General features: G+C 34.1%; 2 protein-coding genes across 4 annotated transcripts; both read left to right on the forward strand.

The window, feature by feature from the left end:
- Positions 1-1,141: 1,141 nt before the first annotated feature.
- Positions 1,142-5,607, forward strand: LOC125196808 (ubiquitin-conjugating enzyme E2 2-like). 3 transcript variants are annotated; one of them, XM_048095437.2, is made up of 6 exons: positions 1,142-1,301; positions 1,683-1,816; positions 1,911-1,936; positions 2,142-2,231; positions 4,370-4,458; positions 5,151-5,607. In XM_048095437.2, exons 2-6 carry the CDS (start codon positions 1,692-1,694, stop codon positions 5,277-5,279), a joined length of 459 nt encoding a protein of 152 aa, XP_047951394.1. In that variant the 5' UTR covers positions 1,142-1,301; positions 1,683-1,691; the 3' UTR covers positions 5,280-5,607. The 3 variants fall into 3 exon arrangements, with proteins under 3 accessions (XP_047951394.1, XP_088913471.1, XP_047951396.1); XM_089057345.1 differs by having other exon boundaries at positions 1,150-1,301; positions 1,687-1,816; XM_048095439.2 differs by lacking the exon at positions 1,142-1,301 and adding an exon at positions 1,311-1,452.
- A 2,314-nt stretch (positions 5,608-7,921) lies between these two features.
- LOC125195804 (phytochrome-associated serine/threonine-protein phosphatase 3) lies at positions 7,922-14,262 on the forward strand. The gene is made up of 10 exons (XM_048094039.2): positions 7,922-8,220; positions 8,611-8,757; positions 8,833-8,900; positions 9,297-9,354; positions 12,615-12,725; positions 12,964-13,014; positions 13,373-13,516; positions 13,644-13,739; positions 13,819-13,890; positions 13,984-14,262. Exons 1-10 carry the CDS (start codon positions 8,140-8,142, stop codon positions 14,065-14,067), a joined length of 912 nt encoding a protein of 303 aa, XP_047949996.1. The 5' UTR covers positions 7,922-8,139; the 3' UTR covers positions 14,068-14,262.
- Positions 14,263-14,779: the final 517 nt, after the last annotated feature.

A 14,779-nucleotide genomic window follows, 5' to 3' on the forward strand; every position in this document is an offset into this window, starting at 1 on the left:
ACTGATGGTGTAAAACTTAAAAAAAATTAACTATCAGTTTTGAGAGTATTGTAATATTATTTGTCAATTACTCTTATTGCTATTACTGTTTTTTTTTAATTGAATTTATTAGTATGTTAATGAGAACGTGGGCTATTTATTGTATATTCCGCAAGTTGCAAATGATCATAAGCCAAATAAAAGTTTGCATATTTCAAGAAATTTTAAAGCTGTGTTTTAAGATTCAAAATATTTCAATTGAATTTGATCATTTATTCATCTATTATTATATTAATAAATATTTAACAAATATGTGTATTAAATATAAAATAGTTATTTTTTACTATTTTATTATTTATATTATAAAAGTTATCAATAAAATGTCAAATTTACTCTAGATAATAGTTGTACATAGGCTTATTAATCCACCGGATTCCGAACCAGTCAAGCTAATCGAATTGCAATTTTTTTGGATTAAAAATTTTCAATCTTATCCTCCAAAAGACTCATTCATGATTTTAAGCTGAACTAATATCCCTCTATGCACCAACGTGCTTTCATCAAGAGTCTAGAATTTCCACGTCACAAATGATGTGGATCTCAATTTACATATTCGGTAGTCCCATAGAAATAAGTCTTTTGGATTAATATAAGTTTTAATTTATAACTGAAAGTAAGAAAGATTGAAAAAAAATAGTTGAATTTGTGTAATGAATGGTATGGTCTATAAATAATAAAATTAAAAAAGTAAAAAATATTACTATAAATGAATAAGGATTATTTCAATGAAATAGATAAAAAAAATAAGGATTACTGTAAATGAATAAGGATTACTGTAAATGAATAAGGATTATTCCCTTCATCCATAAAAAATAGGGCACGTTTATCATTTTTGACCGTCCATAGAAAATAGAGCACATTCATTTGTGGAAAGTTTTCAATAAATAATAATCACACGCATCATTCTACTAACCCAATTTCTCACTTACTTTTTCTCATTCTGATATTTTTTTCTTTTTCTCTCATACTTTATTAATTTTCTATAGAAATTTATCAATTCTACATCCAAACTCAAATCTTACACTAATTGCCATATTTTTTTTTTTGATGCAGGCCATATGACTTATTTTTATAGGACCAAAAAGTACAAATTTCCCACAGATTTTTCGCTTTCATATCACGCCAAATCAATCCCTCTCATTTACATTTTCTTACATCTCAGGCGCAGAATCCATAACTTTGCAGATTAATTTTCCTGTTTTGCACACCTCTGTAATATATAGCCGGAGGGAAAAACTTCTACTGCCGTTTCTCAATTTCAGGTTTCGTATTTTTTCCCCATATGATTTCATTATTTGCACTGCACAGGAACCCTAGCTTTTTTGGCGTTGACTTGTTTATATATGTATACTTGTGCCACGGATTCGTGGATCTAGGATCTTTGGTTATCTTGACGGTTAATTTCGTGTTTAGGTATTCCATTCTGTGGGAAAATGGTCTCTTTGTTATTTCCTCTCTTATTATTTGGAAATGTTCTTCGTTTAAAGAAAAATTAATTTTGTAGACTTTGAATTAGGGATGTTGTATAAAATTTAATAAGTCGGCTTGTTGTCAGCTCTTGATTGTTAAGGAAATTACATTGGGTTCAAGCTGGGTGTTAGTATCAGTGGGGAAATGGTGTATTTGACTTGTGTTACTTGCAGGCAGTTAAGATGTCAACGCCAGCTAGGAAGCGATTGATGAGAGATTTCAAGCGGTTGCAGCATGATCCTCCCGCTGGCATCAGCGGGGCTCCATATGATAATAACATTATGCTCTGGAATGCAGTAATATTTGGGTATGTAATGTGAAGTAATCATATTGTACTAACTGATAACGAGGGTATCGGACTATATTTGTCACTGATATTTCTTATTATCTTTGAATTACAGCCCAGATGATACTCCTTGGGATGGAGGTAAGAAGATTACTTCTTCTAGTTTGTTTCTAAATAGATGTTGTTGAATATGCACCTATCTAGTTATTTATATCATAAATAATCATAGCATGACAGTTTGTTCCACTTTACATTACTTGTGTAGCATGTTTATATTGGTTCTTTCTTTTCTGCACCGTTTGTTTTTCTCATTATTTGCATTGATGATGGTACTGTTTGTGTTCAGGCACGTTTAAGCTGACTCTTCAGTTCAGTGAGGATTACCCAAATAAGCCCCCAACTGTTCGATTTATATCCCGAATGTTTCATCCCAATAGTAAGTTAATTCAACCATTTATGGATATGGTAGTTTAAGGACTTCATTTGTAATTGCTTACTTTTATCCTTGCTGTTGTCCCATTATATTGTTTGCTAAGTCAAGACTGATAGTGGACATTGTGAAATTGTAAATTGTTCGAGAGCTAGTTACTAGTAGCAAGCATAATGGTTAACTACTCCTGATATGTAAATAATTAAAGATATAGTTGAATATTCCCTATAAAAAATATAGGCCGGGCCTGGATAGTTTTCCTGTGTTGTGTGCTCGCTTTAGTTTGTAACTACTACAGTATTTGATTGCTGTTATGGTTTTCAGCAAAACTATCCTTCAGTGGCTTAATCTGTTATTTCCCTGCATTGAGAAAATACACAATCTCTTATAAAGTTTAAAAGACGTGTATTAGGTTAATCATTTAGTAGAAATATGGAGTTTGAGTTCTAAATAGTTTATGTACCGTGTCATCCATGAATTGTGCATCTGACTACTCTTATATGCTTCGTAGCTGAATATTAGTGGCAACGCTTCTTCATTTTGCAAATTCTCATAGTTAGCACTTGACTATTCGTTGCTAGTACAGTTGCTAGGGACTGTGTCTATATTCTAGTTTCTTATTCTCTCTGTCCAGCTTGTGTCTTTTATACTTGGTGGATTCGTAATTACCGTCTCTTTTAATGTATTTTCAATCTCTCTCTATGTATGTGTATTTTGCAAAGTTACCCATTTCTATAATTTCATGTTTATATGCCTTCCCTTTTTTGTTTTGCATTTTATATGCTGAATCCAAGTTCCAACAAACATTCTGCTAAGGAAAATGATGAGATATCTTAAAGTTATTGTTAAGTTATAGCCCAATCCAATCTTAAAGTTATTGTTAAGTTGTGGGCTTGTGGAGGAAAAGAACATAAGATAAAGAAACAAACAAAAGAATGTAAACTCTCCTCTCCTCTCTAACGAGGCCACTCCTCCAAAGGGGCCACAATGTATTTGCAGAACCTTAGTTATATTTCTCAACAAATGAAATGTAAGAAACATGGCCCTATAAATATTTAACTATGAACTGACAGAGTAAAGGTGGTTTGTAGAAAAGAACGGAAAAAGAAGAAACAAATTAAATGTAGGAAACATAACCATATAAATAATGAACTGACTGAACCCTGATGAAGAGGCTACTCCTTCGAAGAGGCTAGGACTTATTTGCTGAACCTTAATTATATTTCTCAATGAATTCAAAACTGAAAGTGAAATGCAGGCTGAACCCTAATGTACAGAACTTTTAATCTGACTCTTAACTCTAATGATAACGCCGACTCTAATGAACCTCTAACAACTCGACCCAATGAAAAAACTAATTAATAATAATCAACGATCTTAATCTCAAATTTTGACCTCATGGTAATATTTTATCTTGCACAAAAAAAATTACAAATATAGCCTGGATTTTTCTTTGTACTATTACTTAACAGCCTATAGTAATAGTACAAGTCAAATTATATTCATTTCGTAAACTTAAGTAGTTTACATCTTAAGAAATATTCCATTCGTCCCATTATTTACAACACATTTTTTTGGCATATGTATCTAGGAGAGTTAAAAAATGGTGTAAAGTGGAGTGATGAATTTATATTATATAAAGATGTTTCAGCAATTAAGGTGATTTAATTATAAAGAAAACATGCCATGTTAATATGTTATATGAATTGGCCTAAAAGGAATTCATGTCATGAATTGTGAGAGGGAAGAGTATAACTTTTAACTTGCTTTTAAAAGTTAAAATATATAATACATGTAATTAAAAATGAAAGAAATGTGAAAAACATGCTGTTTATAAGATCCTCTAACCATGGCCAATCAATTTTGTTACGGTTTCAGTGATAGCTAATTTGTCAGCCGCCAGTTAGAGTTAGTCAATTGTTCGGTTGACACTTTTATCCCAGTTAACTTTTAAATATGTTTTAGCTAAAATGATAAGTTGATGGATATGTTTTTGCCATGCATATTCTAGAAACTTACATTCCCATGGAATACTCCATCTGTTTGTCTTTTTATGTTGTCAGCTTAACTGGTCATTCGTGTTTTACAGTAAGTAGGTCTATGGCTGGGCATATTTGCTCTTCTGATGTACTATCCCTCATCAGTTTATGCAGATGGAAGCATTTGCTTGGATATTTTGCAAAATCAGTGGAGTCCTATATATGATGTAGCTGCTATACTTACATCTATCCAGGTACTGTTGTAGGGAAAATAATTGCTGTCTCTTTTACTATCAATCAATGGACCATCAATATCTTTGAAAGAATGAAATGACAAAGAGACTAAAACGAATGTGGGAGGTTTCTTTTAAGAAGCTATAAATTGGGCTGTGCAAGATGAATAGATTTTTAGTCACGTGTAGATTATTATGTCTTTTATAAGGTTATACTACTACTATTTTTCTAATATAAGCTTTATGTTCATAAAGTAAATTGGTTTTTTGGTATAATCTAATGATTCTAATTTAATCTAAAATCCACCATTTGAATTGTTTTGAAGTTTAGTTGCATATAAAATGTTCCAACCGATTAAAAAAATGTTCTTTGTCCAAATAAATGATGAGAAATTTTGTTATGTTAAAAGTCTGATTGTTTTTTGAACTGTTCTAAGGCAAAACTCGAAAACTCGAGTCGAATTTGTTTTCTGTGTGCTTCACGGCATTTTTAGTTTAACAATGCACATCAGTAGTATCAGGTAAGAAGTACAAATGCAATCATTTCTTTTGTTATAAAGAAACTAAAATTTTTATGGATATAGCTAAGCTTTGATGCATTAATCCAAGCATGCATAGAGGTTATTTTCATTGTAAACTATATGCTCGTGCTAAATGTGTTCCTCTCACTGGAGATATGGTAATCAGTTAAACTCTTCATTTCTGTATAACAGTCGTTGCTTTGCGATCCGAATCCAAATTCACCTGCAAACTCTGAAGCTGCAAGGTTGTTTAGTGAGAACAAACGTGAATACAACAGGAAGGTGCGAGAAATTGTTGAACAGAGTTGGACAGCTGACTAACCGCACTATCTGAAGTGTGTATTACAGGTGATGGTAATTGATGAGCTCAGTTTCCAATCCCCTCTCTCCTGGCAGATGACATGAAATGTCTGTTTTACTGCAATTCTAAGATAGCAACTTCCATAACTGGAAAAATTGTTGTTATGAATGATTGTTTTAAATCTATTTTCAGGACTATGAATTGTCTCTATCTTTGTTCTGATGCTCCAGGAGCATTTATGTACATAAACATATCTTGTATTGTATTTGCATGGGACAACTTGGAACTATAAGTTTGCCCATTAATTTTCTCAGATTCCAGTTAAATGGTGGAATGATTGATAGAAAATACTGAAGCCCTGTGAAATATAGCTGTGGTTGATAGACTACTCAAATCCCTTGCTAGCCTTGCTTGTCACCTTTGTGAAGACGTTTCTTTTTGTGTGTTTGTCTCAAGTTTCTTGTTTGTTTTTTTGTTTGTTTGTTTGTTCTTTGTCTAAGTGACTAGTTTTGCTGAAATTGTTATTCGTATTGATGAAATTGTTATTCTGTAACCCCAAGTTGTGATCTAGTTAAAGTAAATAGTCGTGAACATTGTTATTGTTAAAATTGGTCTCTCTCTTCACAGCTGAAGTTAGTTATAAATGAGGTATGTGTGTGTATGTTGGGCCTGAGGTATAGTGGTTAATATTTAGGCCAAAGCTTTTGGATTTGTGACCAGGATGATGTGTCCTATAAATTTTAGTTCACTTGGAGACTGGAGCATCTCCAAGGGAGAGGTAAAGAGAAACTACCGTATATACCTTTTCTTTATAAAATTTTATGCTCTAATGGAAAGGGTATTTGAGGAGGTATTAGAGCATCTCCAGCGGCGGACTTCCCGCCGGTTGTCTGCCATTAGGCGCGGGAGCGAAAGACGCGGACGTCCGCTGCGGATACCGCATGTCCGCGGCTTTCCAGCGACGTCCGCCATTGCGTTATATAAAAAACTCTATATATACGGCTAGTTGCAAACTCTGTATACGGTTTTTTTAAAAACTATAACGCATGTTTTATCGTCGAAAATTAAGACATAAAACAAAAACATATCATACCGCCGGGTCGGGGGCACTCCGCGCCCTTGAGCCCCCAGCGAGACCCCCGTTCGACTAGCGACATACTATAGAGATTCAAGGCATAACATGTACTTTTTTGAATCGTTTTTTGGTTTGGGATGGGTTTTTTTTTTTGGTGAACCATGTACTTTTTTTAGTTTAAATATGTATGTTTTTTTTTTAAATAAAATCGTTGCATTTTCTCTGTATTCGTGTCGAAATTTTAATGCCGTAACGTAAATTGCATATTTGTGAATTTGTGAATTTTTTATTGCGGGAAGTCCTTGGGGATGTTTGTCATTGTGCAGTGGGAAGTCCTTATGACGTGGCAGGAGGTGTTTTTGGGAAGTCCAATGGGACATCCACAATATTGCGGATGCTCTTACACCTTCTTTCATTTTGAGAAGGTATCTTTACCTCTTCTTGATAGAAAAGGTAAATAGTTAGTTATTTTTGTTTGTCTTTTTAATTAACCTTCTTTCCTTGGAGTCCATTACATTTTAAGAAGGTATAATAATCTTTTTGAGAACGTAAATGAGAATACCTTCTCAATGTACCTTTCTCCCATTTTGAGACTGAAATTGGAATATTACTCCTTTCGTCCTACATTATTAGGGTTATACTACATAAGGAAATGTGTTTTGATTTTGTTTGTTTAAGGGAAAAATCAAAAAAAATTCAAAGTTCTTTTATTTGCATTCAGAAAATAAAGTTCATGGGAAAAAGCAGAAAGTGTCCAAAGTTCATGTATTTATATGTGAATAACCCAAATAGAAATACCGGCAAGGCTGAAAGGGGGTTCTGGACTGGAGGCTGAAGTTGCAGCGGTTCTATTAGGAGTAACCTTGGCCAAACAACATGGCTGTCAACTCAGGATTGAATCTGATGCCGAGATCGTGGTCCGTTGGTTGGCCTCGGATCAGCAAGGGGCGCGCTGTGTCTTGTGTTGATATGTGGAAGATTAGGGAGCTGGAAGGATTTACTACTTGGAGAGTTTCTCACATATTTAGAGAAGGTAACAAGGCTGTGGATTTCCTGGCGGAGGTTGGCTTACAAACTGAGACGAAGACTATATATACGAGGGACTCAGCACCTGCTTGAGTCAGAGCCTTATGCAGATTGGATCAGCTTGTCCTCCCAAATTTCCGATTTTGACGTTTTTTTTTTTCCTTCTTTGTAACGGTCTTTGTTTTTTCGTTTGATCTTGTCAATTTGGGACTATCATCATGTACTGGTTTTTTGGAATGATATACTTACATGGGATGAGGGACCTACGCAACCCTCCACCGTGAAGGTGTTTGTCAAACAAAAAAAATGAAATATTATTATTTCTAATTTTTTTTCTTTCTCTTACTTTATTTTCTCTTCATTAACTCACACAATAACATTACATAATTATAAAAAAAATTTCCGAAAAACAAACATTTCATATTTAAGGGTATATCTGAATATCTAATGACATCATCCAAAGGTGACACATGTAAACTTTTGGGTAGAGCATTAAATTAAGTTGAAAATGTAGGGTCATTTTTGAAAATAAGCAAAGATTTGGTGAATAGTGAATTTGAATGTCATTGCGGCATAAGGGCTTTGAGTGGATCTGGTAAACTACAAGTGGTTCTCACTCTCTCCGTTCACCTCCGCCGGTCCCGCCACGGTGTCCGATCGGCTAACGCAGCCGTTAGGAAGAATCATCTTGGGTTACGTATAAAGCTGCTGCTATTGACTGATCATAATTTGTGGGAGAATTTGTTGCAGTTTAATTGAGAAAGCAGAATTTTGAGGAAATGGATTTGGACCAGTGGATAGCAAAGGTGAAAGACAGCCAGCACTTATCCGAAGATGAGCTCCAGCTCCTCTGCGAATACGTATTACTTCGTCTTTTCCTTTCTTCTTTTTATTGTATTTTCATAATATTATGAGTACTCTTTCCAAGTTAGTTCTTTAATAACTAGAGTGATTCTTTGATCGATGGGCTGAACAATTGGGAGAAGATTGAGCCTTCATTTAGGATCTAGTGCCTAGGGTTTTACATATTTTTATTTTTCGGCCTTGGGGATGGGGCCCTTGGTTCAATATTCAGCATGATAGTTGCATTTTCAGATTGGAGCTTTGTCTTTCTGGGGTTGAAATCTGTGGCTGGGTCTCTTCTTTCAATCTTTCAGTTATGACTGTAACATAACAGGTCTAAATGTTGGATTTAATAATTATTGTGCAATATTTGATGGATCCTTTTTCTCATATATTCTAAATCTTAGGTAAAGGAGATACTGATCGAGGAATCAAACGTTCAGCCTGTCAATAGCCCAGTCACAGTATGTGGGGATATTCACGGGCAGTTTCATGACTTAATGAAACTTTTCCAGACCGGGGGTCACGTACCGGATACAAACTACATATTTATGGTAGATATCGTAGTACATGCCTATCGTTGCCAATTTGACTGTATGAAGTAAAGAAACTACATATTTCTTTGGCAGGGAGATTTTGTGGATCGTGGCTACAATAGTCTCGAAGTTTTCACAATTCTTTTGCTTCTCAAGGCAAGGTATGTAGAATATGAAATTTAGTAAATTGGTAATCAGTAATGGCACATTTTTATCATTCTTGCAAGTCTGTTCATCTCATGAATCTCAGTTCTGATACTTTGGCGTTGCGTACTTGTTGTACAACTTTGTCAAGATTTTGTAATCAGCATTATTAATGTTGCAAGTTTGCTGGAATTCTGGCTGTAATTGTTTTTTAGTACTGTTATGTGAAATTAAGAATAACACACTATATTTATGACATTTTTGTGCTACTTATTTTCTAGAATAGCTTAATGCTGAAGTATTGCAAAAATTCCTCTCAGATTATAGGCAGACAGTATTTAACAATGTTACTGCATTACTTTAAAAATGAGATTTTCAGATTACTCATCTTTGTGATTTTTCTTATTTACTAGATATCCTGCTAACATCACTCTCCTCCGCGGAAATCACGAAAGTAGGCAACTAACACAGGTATGATTATGCTTTCCTTTGCTATGTACTTAATTTTTAAGTTCTAGAAAATGAACAGCATAACTTTTGGTATTTTGATAGTGTATCCATGTATACTAGTATGTTGAAGATGGAAGAAGGCAAGTGTTAATCATCATCAAAATTTTACTCTCTTTGTTGGTATATATGAAAATTTGTCTTGCTTTTATAGTGTTAAGTCTATCTTGGGATGCTTTGTGGTTAGGAGATGGGAGCAATACAAATAGTCTGTATCCTCTAACTTTGGATTTATGGGATTGATCAAGTCTTGTTTGTACTTTAATTTGTTTCGAATGGTCAAGTTGGATAAATGAGATTAGTTTCTATATTTTGATCATCTGTGTTGTGATTGTTGATTGGGATTGAGTCTTATAAATAATCTTGGAAAGTATGTTTTGGATTTTAGATGTGAACTTTTGATATTTAGTCATCTTGGAGGTTTTGTGTGGGGGCTTTACTGTGTTCTTTTGTAGGCAATTTTGCATAGAAAAATACAGCAAAACTATATAATCCATCGTCTATGAAAAATAGTCTCATTTTTCCATTTTAATTCGTCCACCAAAACTAGTCCCTTTTATTTATGGAAACTTTTCGATCACTTTCTCTCTCACGCACTAACTTTATCCATTTTTTCTCATTCTCACTCTTACTTTACCAATTGCGCATAAAAATTTGTATTGTCCACAATGAGGCTATTTTTTGGTGATGGAGAAAGTACTAGGATTTGATAATTGAAGTCTACTTTGTTTATGATGTAGTGTATATGTTACTCTTTTGTATATAGCTCTTGGAGACTGTTATTGTTTATGTCACTGAAACGAGTTAATTGTTGATTGTGAACAACATAGTAGTGGCCTTGACCAACATGTGTTTGGCCCAATAACAACGCAACAAGACAGCAAGCTTCTTTAGTAAAATGGTCCAACCAAATTTCTTCAAGCAACTGTTGCACTCATATACATTTATTAATATCTAGTTTGCAGTATATGTGGGACATTGCCACGTCAATGGATAGCTCCCTTGAGGTGGTCCTAATACCATTCAAATTTTATATTTTAAGTTTATATTTTTACATGCGTTACCACCTTAATTCACAGTAAAAATGCAAAGGCATAACAAAGCATTCATGCTTACTTTGCCAGAATAATTTGTTCAAGTTGCTAGAATATCCAATTGTACCCATTTATAAGCTCTTTAAACATGTACTTTCCAGTAAATGTGTGCCATCTGGAGTTGCAACATCCTTGTCTTATTCTTTCTAGTGTAAGATTAGTACCCCACTACCCCTACGTTGATCAAATACCATTTATAACACTTTGACCTCGATTGTTAAACTGATGCATGACAACATGAGTTGATGCTCCCATGCATTGACCCTCTAAAATGTTAGGTAGTGAAAAAATCTAATACGAATCTAGAAGCTAGCCGCGTCAAAGGTGTGTCAAACTCACATAAATGGATGGGGAGTCACATTCTTGAAAAGGTAAGAAGATATGATGTTGGAGAAACCAATTATGAAAAAATCTTTCTTACCAGTAACATTAGGAAGATCCACTAATATGTATCTAGAGTATGATTTGGAAACAAGTGGAGCATCCACACTCCGAAACATTGATGGATGTCCTTGTGCAACACCAGGGGATGAAAAGAGTCTATTATTCATGATAGCAACAACAGGAGAACATGGGCGAACATGGGCAGGAAGTTGTATATATGTAGTTAGTTATTTGCTTGGGCATGGGAAGGAGAGAGCTTGTTGTCTACAGTTTGGAAATGTTTTGAACAATGAATTTACAATTTACAATATTTAAAATGCCACAGTTCAAAACATTGAGAAACAGTAAAAAAACTACTCCTATAATCCTATTAAGAGAAATTTATTCTTAAAAAGATATTAATGCCTATATTCAGTCAGAAACTATTCACTAACAATTATTAGCACTTATATTCAGTCACAAACTACATGACATGTATCCCATTTTCATACAGCTCCCTATCATAGAGAAATACTCCCTCCGTCCTCAAAAAAACAAACTTGTAAATGGCACGGGCTTTAATGTGCAATTGGTAAAGTAAGGCAGAGATGAGAAAAAGTAAAAGAGAGAGAGAAAAAGGTAGTGGAAGGAGTGTTAGTGGGTTGTGGGATCCACATTATAAATTATGTGTAGGACTATTATTTGTTGAAAACTTTTCATATTTAGACTTGGTCTGATTTTGGGGGACGACCCCAAATGATAAAACTAGTCTATATTTTGAGGACGGAGGGAGTATCAGAATATTCATAATTATACTGAAACAAGAAAATTCTATAGTTTACAATTACTCTTCGCACCTTGATCTACCCCCAATGAATTGGCATGGTGTCTCATGGCCCTAACATAGATCAACGTAACAATCTGGAATAATGGAGATGAAAGCACCATATCATCATTCTGTCCTACTCGTGGGCTTGGGTTTTTACATATTTGAACTATCAAAGTTGGAAAAAGATAATCTTTTAATTAGGTAATGTATGCAATTCATGGTAGGTCTGTGTGATATCATCATAAGTGGTTGAAATCACAATGCTTGAATCAATTATATTAGGGGGATTTAGAAACTTGTCCTTCAGGAAAGAATTGGTGTTGAATGGTAGGCCTCTGTGCATCACTCTTTCTATTTTTCATAAAAAAGCAGATAAACATCAGGTAGCAGTTTTTGATCTATAGATACCGAGCTTACTTTGAGTTCTTTGTTACTCTACATGTAGTACTGGTTCTATTTGACATGACTCTGCCAGCCCCTGAAAAGGGAGATGAACATATGCTATTTTGCATTAAGAATCGGATAAAGATAATTCTTGTTCTCTCTTGCAACATTTGGATTACAGGGAAAAAATTATTGATATTGATATCTTTAATTTTTGGCAATGTCTTATTGAAATGCTTACCGGCTCCTTAAGGAAAAATGCTCATAAAACACTGGAATATCACATTGTCCAGGATCTCAAATCCTTTCGATATGCTTGTGTCATTATTCTGCTATGCTGATCAATTTCATATACTCTATATAATTTTCTTAACCATCTTTGAATCATACTACACCTAGTTGTTTTAGATATGAATTACTCAACTACATGCAACTTGGTGCCGTTTTTAATGTTGTTTCTTTGCTAAAGCCAAACTATGATTTTCTACAAGGTCTATCTTATAACTGCAAATTGCCAAATATTCATGAGTTTCGACATTTCCTGTTATTGTCAGGTTTATGGATTTTATGATGAATGCCAGAGGAAATATGGGAATGCAAATGCTTGGCGATATTGCACTGATGTTTTTGATTATCTTACTTTATCTGCGATAATAGATGGGACGGTATGGAATATATCTCTTGTCCTCACACTCCACCCCGGGGAATAGAACCAATTTTAAATTGTAAAACTTCACCCATATTATCCATTGAATTGTATAATTATTTTATTTTACATGCCTCTTATCTTCAGATCTTCCCCCGACAAAAAAACTCATCATATTCAGAAAATCCCAGTAATGATGTTGGTTTTAGTTGATTACTCGTTTTGTACTCAAGACATTTATGTTTCTTACATTTCAGGTACTTTGTGTGCATGGTGGCCTATCCCCAGATGTTAGAACTATTGATCAGGTTCAACCATGATCATTTTCTAAATTATTTATTCTGGGTGCATATTTCATCACAAGAAGATTTGAGGCAAAGTAGTTTGATGATAGGCTATCTAGTGAGAAAAGGGCTGGATAATTTGGCAAAAAAATTATTGCATTCAATGTTGACATGCACTATTAGAGTTTTCATGTTTGTTTTGCTCAGCGAGATGGCTGCATATATTTCTGAGTGGAGTGGCCTTCCATTTTTTTGTTTCTACAAAGCTTTCTCATCTATTCTGATAAACTTTTTATTCAGATAACACAGTAGTATTTGGTATCTATGAGCTTTGTCTCTGTTGTTCAGTTTAATTATTCATGTGCTGATTTTTTCATGCCAGATTCGTGTTATTGAACGAAACGGTGAAATCCCCCATGAAGGGCCCTTCTGTGATTTAATGTGGAGTGATCCTGAAGATATTGAGACATGGGCAGTTAGTCCCCGAGGAGCAGGTTGGCTTTTTGGTTCCAGGGTTACTTCTGAGGTGAGTTGACTAAATGTGCTTAAAGCAGTCCGGATATAAAAAATTACTAGTACCTTTTTGTAAGATTAGGTTGTATGGGAAGTCTGGAGAATGCAAATCTTGTTGATGTAGTTGTTACTTTTTGCAGTTCAATCATATTAACAAACTTGATCTGGTATGCCGTGCCCACCAACTTGTCCAAGAAGGTCTGAAATACATGTTTCAAGACAAGGGGCTTGTGACAGTGAGTTGCTAAATTACATCCATAGTTATTGTTTCCCACTGTTGGCTTTTCTTACTTCTTTATGCTGTGTGCTGTGCAGGTGTGGTCTGCACCAAATTATTGTTACCGATGTGGCAACGTTGCATCCATTCTGAGCTTCAATGAGAATATGGTAGTAGTGAACCTCTGCTCTGCTCTGCTCTGCTCTACTCTACTCTACTCTCTCTTTCACTTGCTAATGTGATCGCTGTTGGTATTTGATTAGGAGAGAGAAGTGAAGTTCTTCACCGAGACGGAGGAGAATAACCAAATGCGAGGACCCAGAACTGGAGTACCTTATTTCCTTTGAGTTTGTTTTCATCCACCATTCAAACTTGCCAGAACTTGCCATATGTTATGTTCATGTGTTTCCCAGATAGTTTTGAGTGATTTCAGCTGTTTTCATTGTCTGGATTATTTATAACATTTCTTTTTAAAATAATAGGTTATGTACGATCTGTAGCTCTTGCCCCATCCTTTTAAATTTTAGAGTGAACTACGTAAATGGTACCTAATCTTTTACTTTCGCACATAAATGGTACCTGATCTTTATTTTATATCGTTTTTTGTACCATATGACAAAAATAACCCTAGGTACTAAACATGTTATTTTTTTGTTATGGAGGATATTTTTGGAAATTTCAATTAAATAGAACCAAATATGTGATTATTTTTTCTTCCTTTCTTATTTATTTTTTTCTTCTTTAATTTATTCTTTCTTTTTTCTTCATTTTCTTCTTTCTTTTTAGCATTTTATCTTCCTTTCTTCTTTCTTCATAGTTTAAGTTTCTTTCTTTTTCTTCTTTCTTTTTAGAGTTTTATACATACATCTAATTGCATTCATAATATAAATCAAGAACAAAACACCTAATTAAGTTAATTATTTAAAGTAATTAAATTAATTTTTTAATTAAATTATTTATACTCATTTTAGGGTTTAACACATCTAACTAAAAATATTGAACTCTTTATCATTATGAATACAATTCACCATTTAAAATTTTGATTAAGGCTATATTGAT

The sequence above is a fragment of the Salvia hispanica genome, chromosome 4 (genome assembly GCF_029641045.1).
Source record: "Salvia hispanica isolate PSC_SH4W2 chromosome 4, Shi_PSC_v1, whole genome shotgun sequence".
Lineage (NCBI taxonomy): Eukaryota > Viridiplantae > Streptophyta > Magnoliopsida > Lamiales > Lamiaceae > Salvia > Salvia hispanica.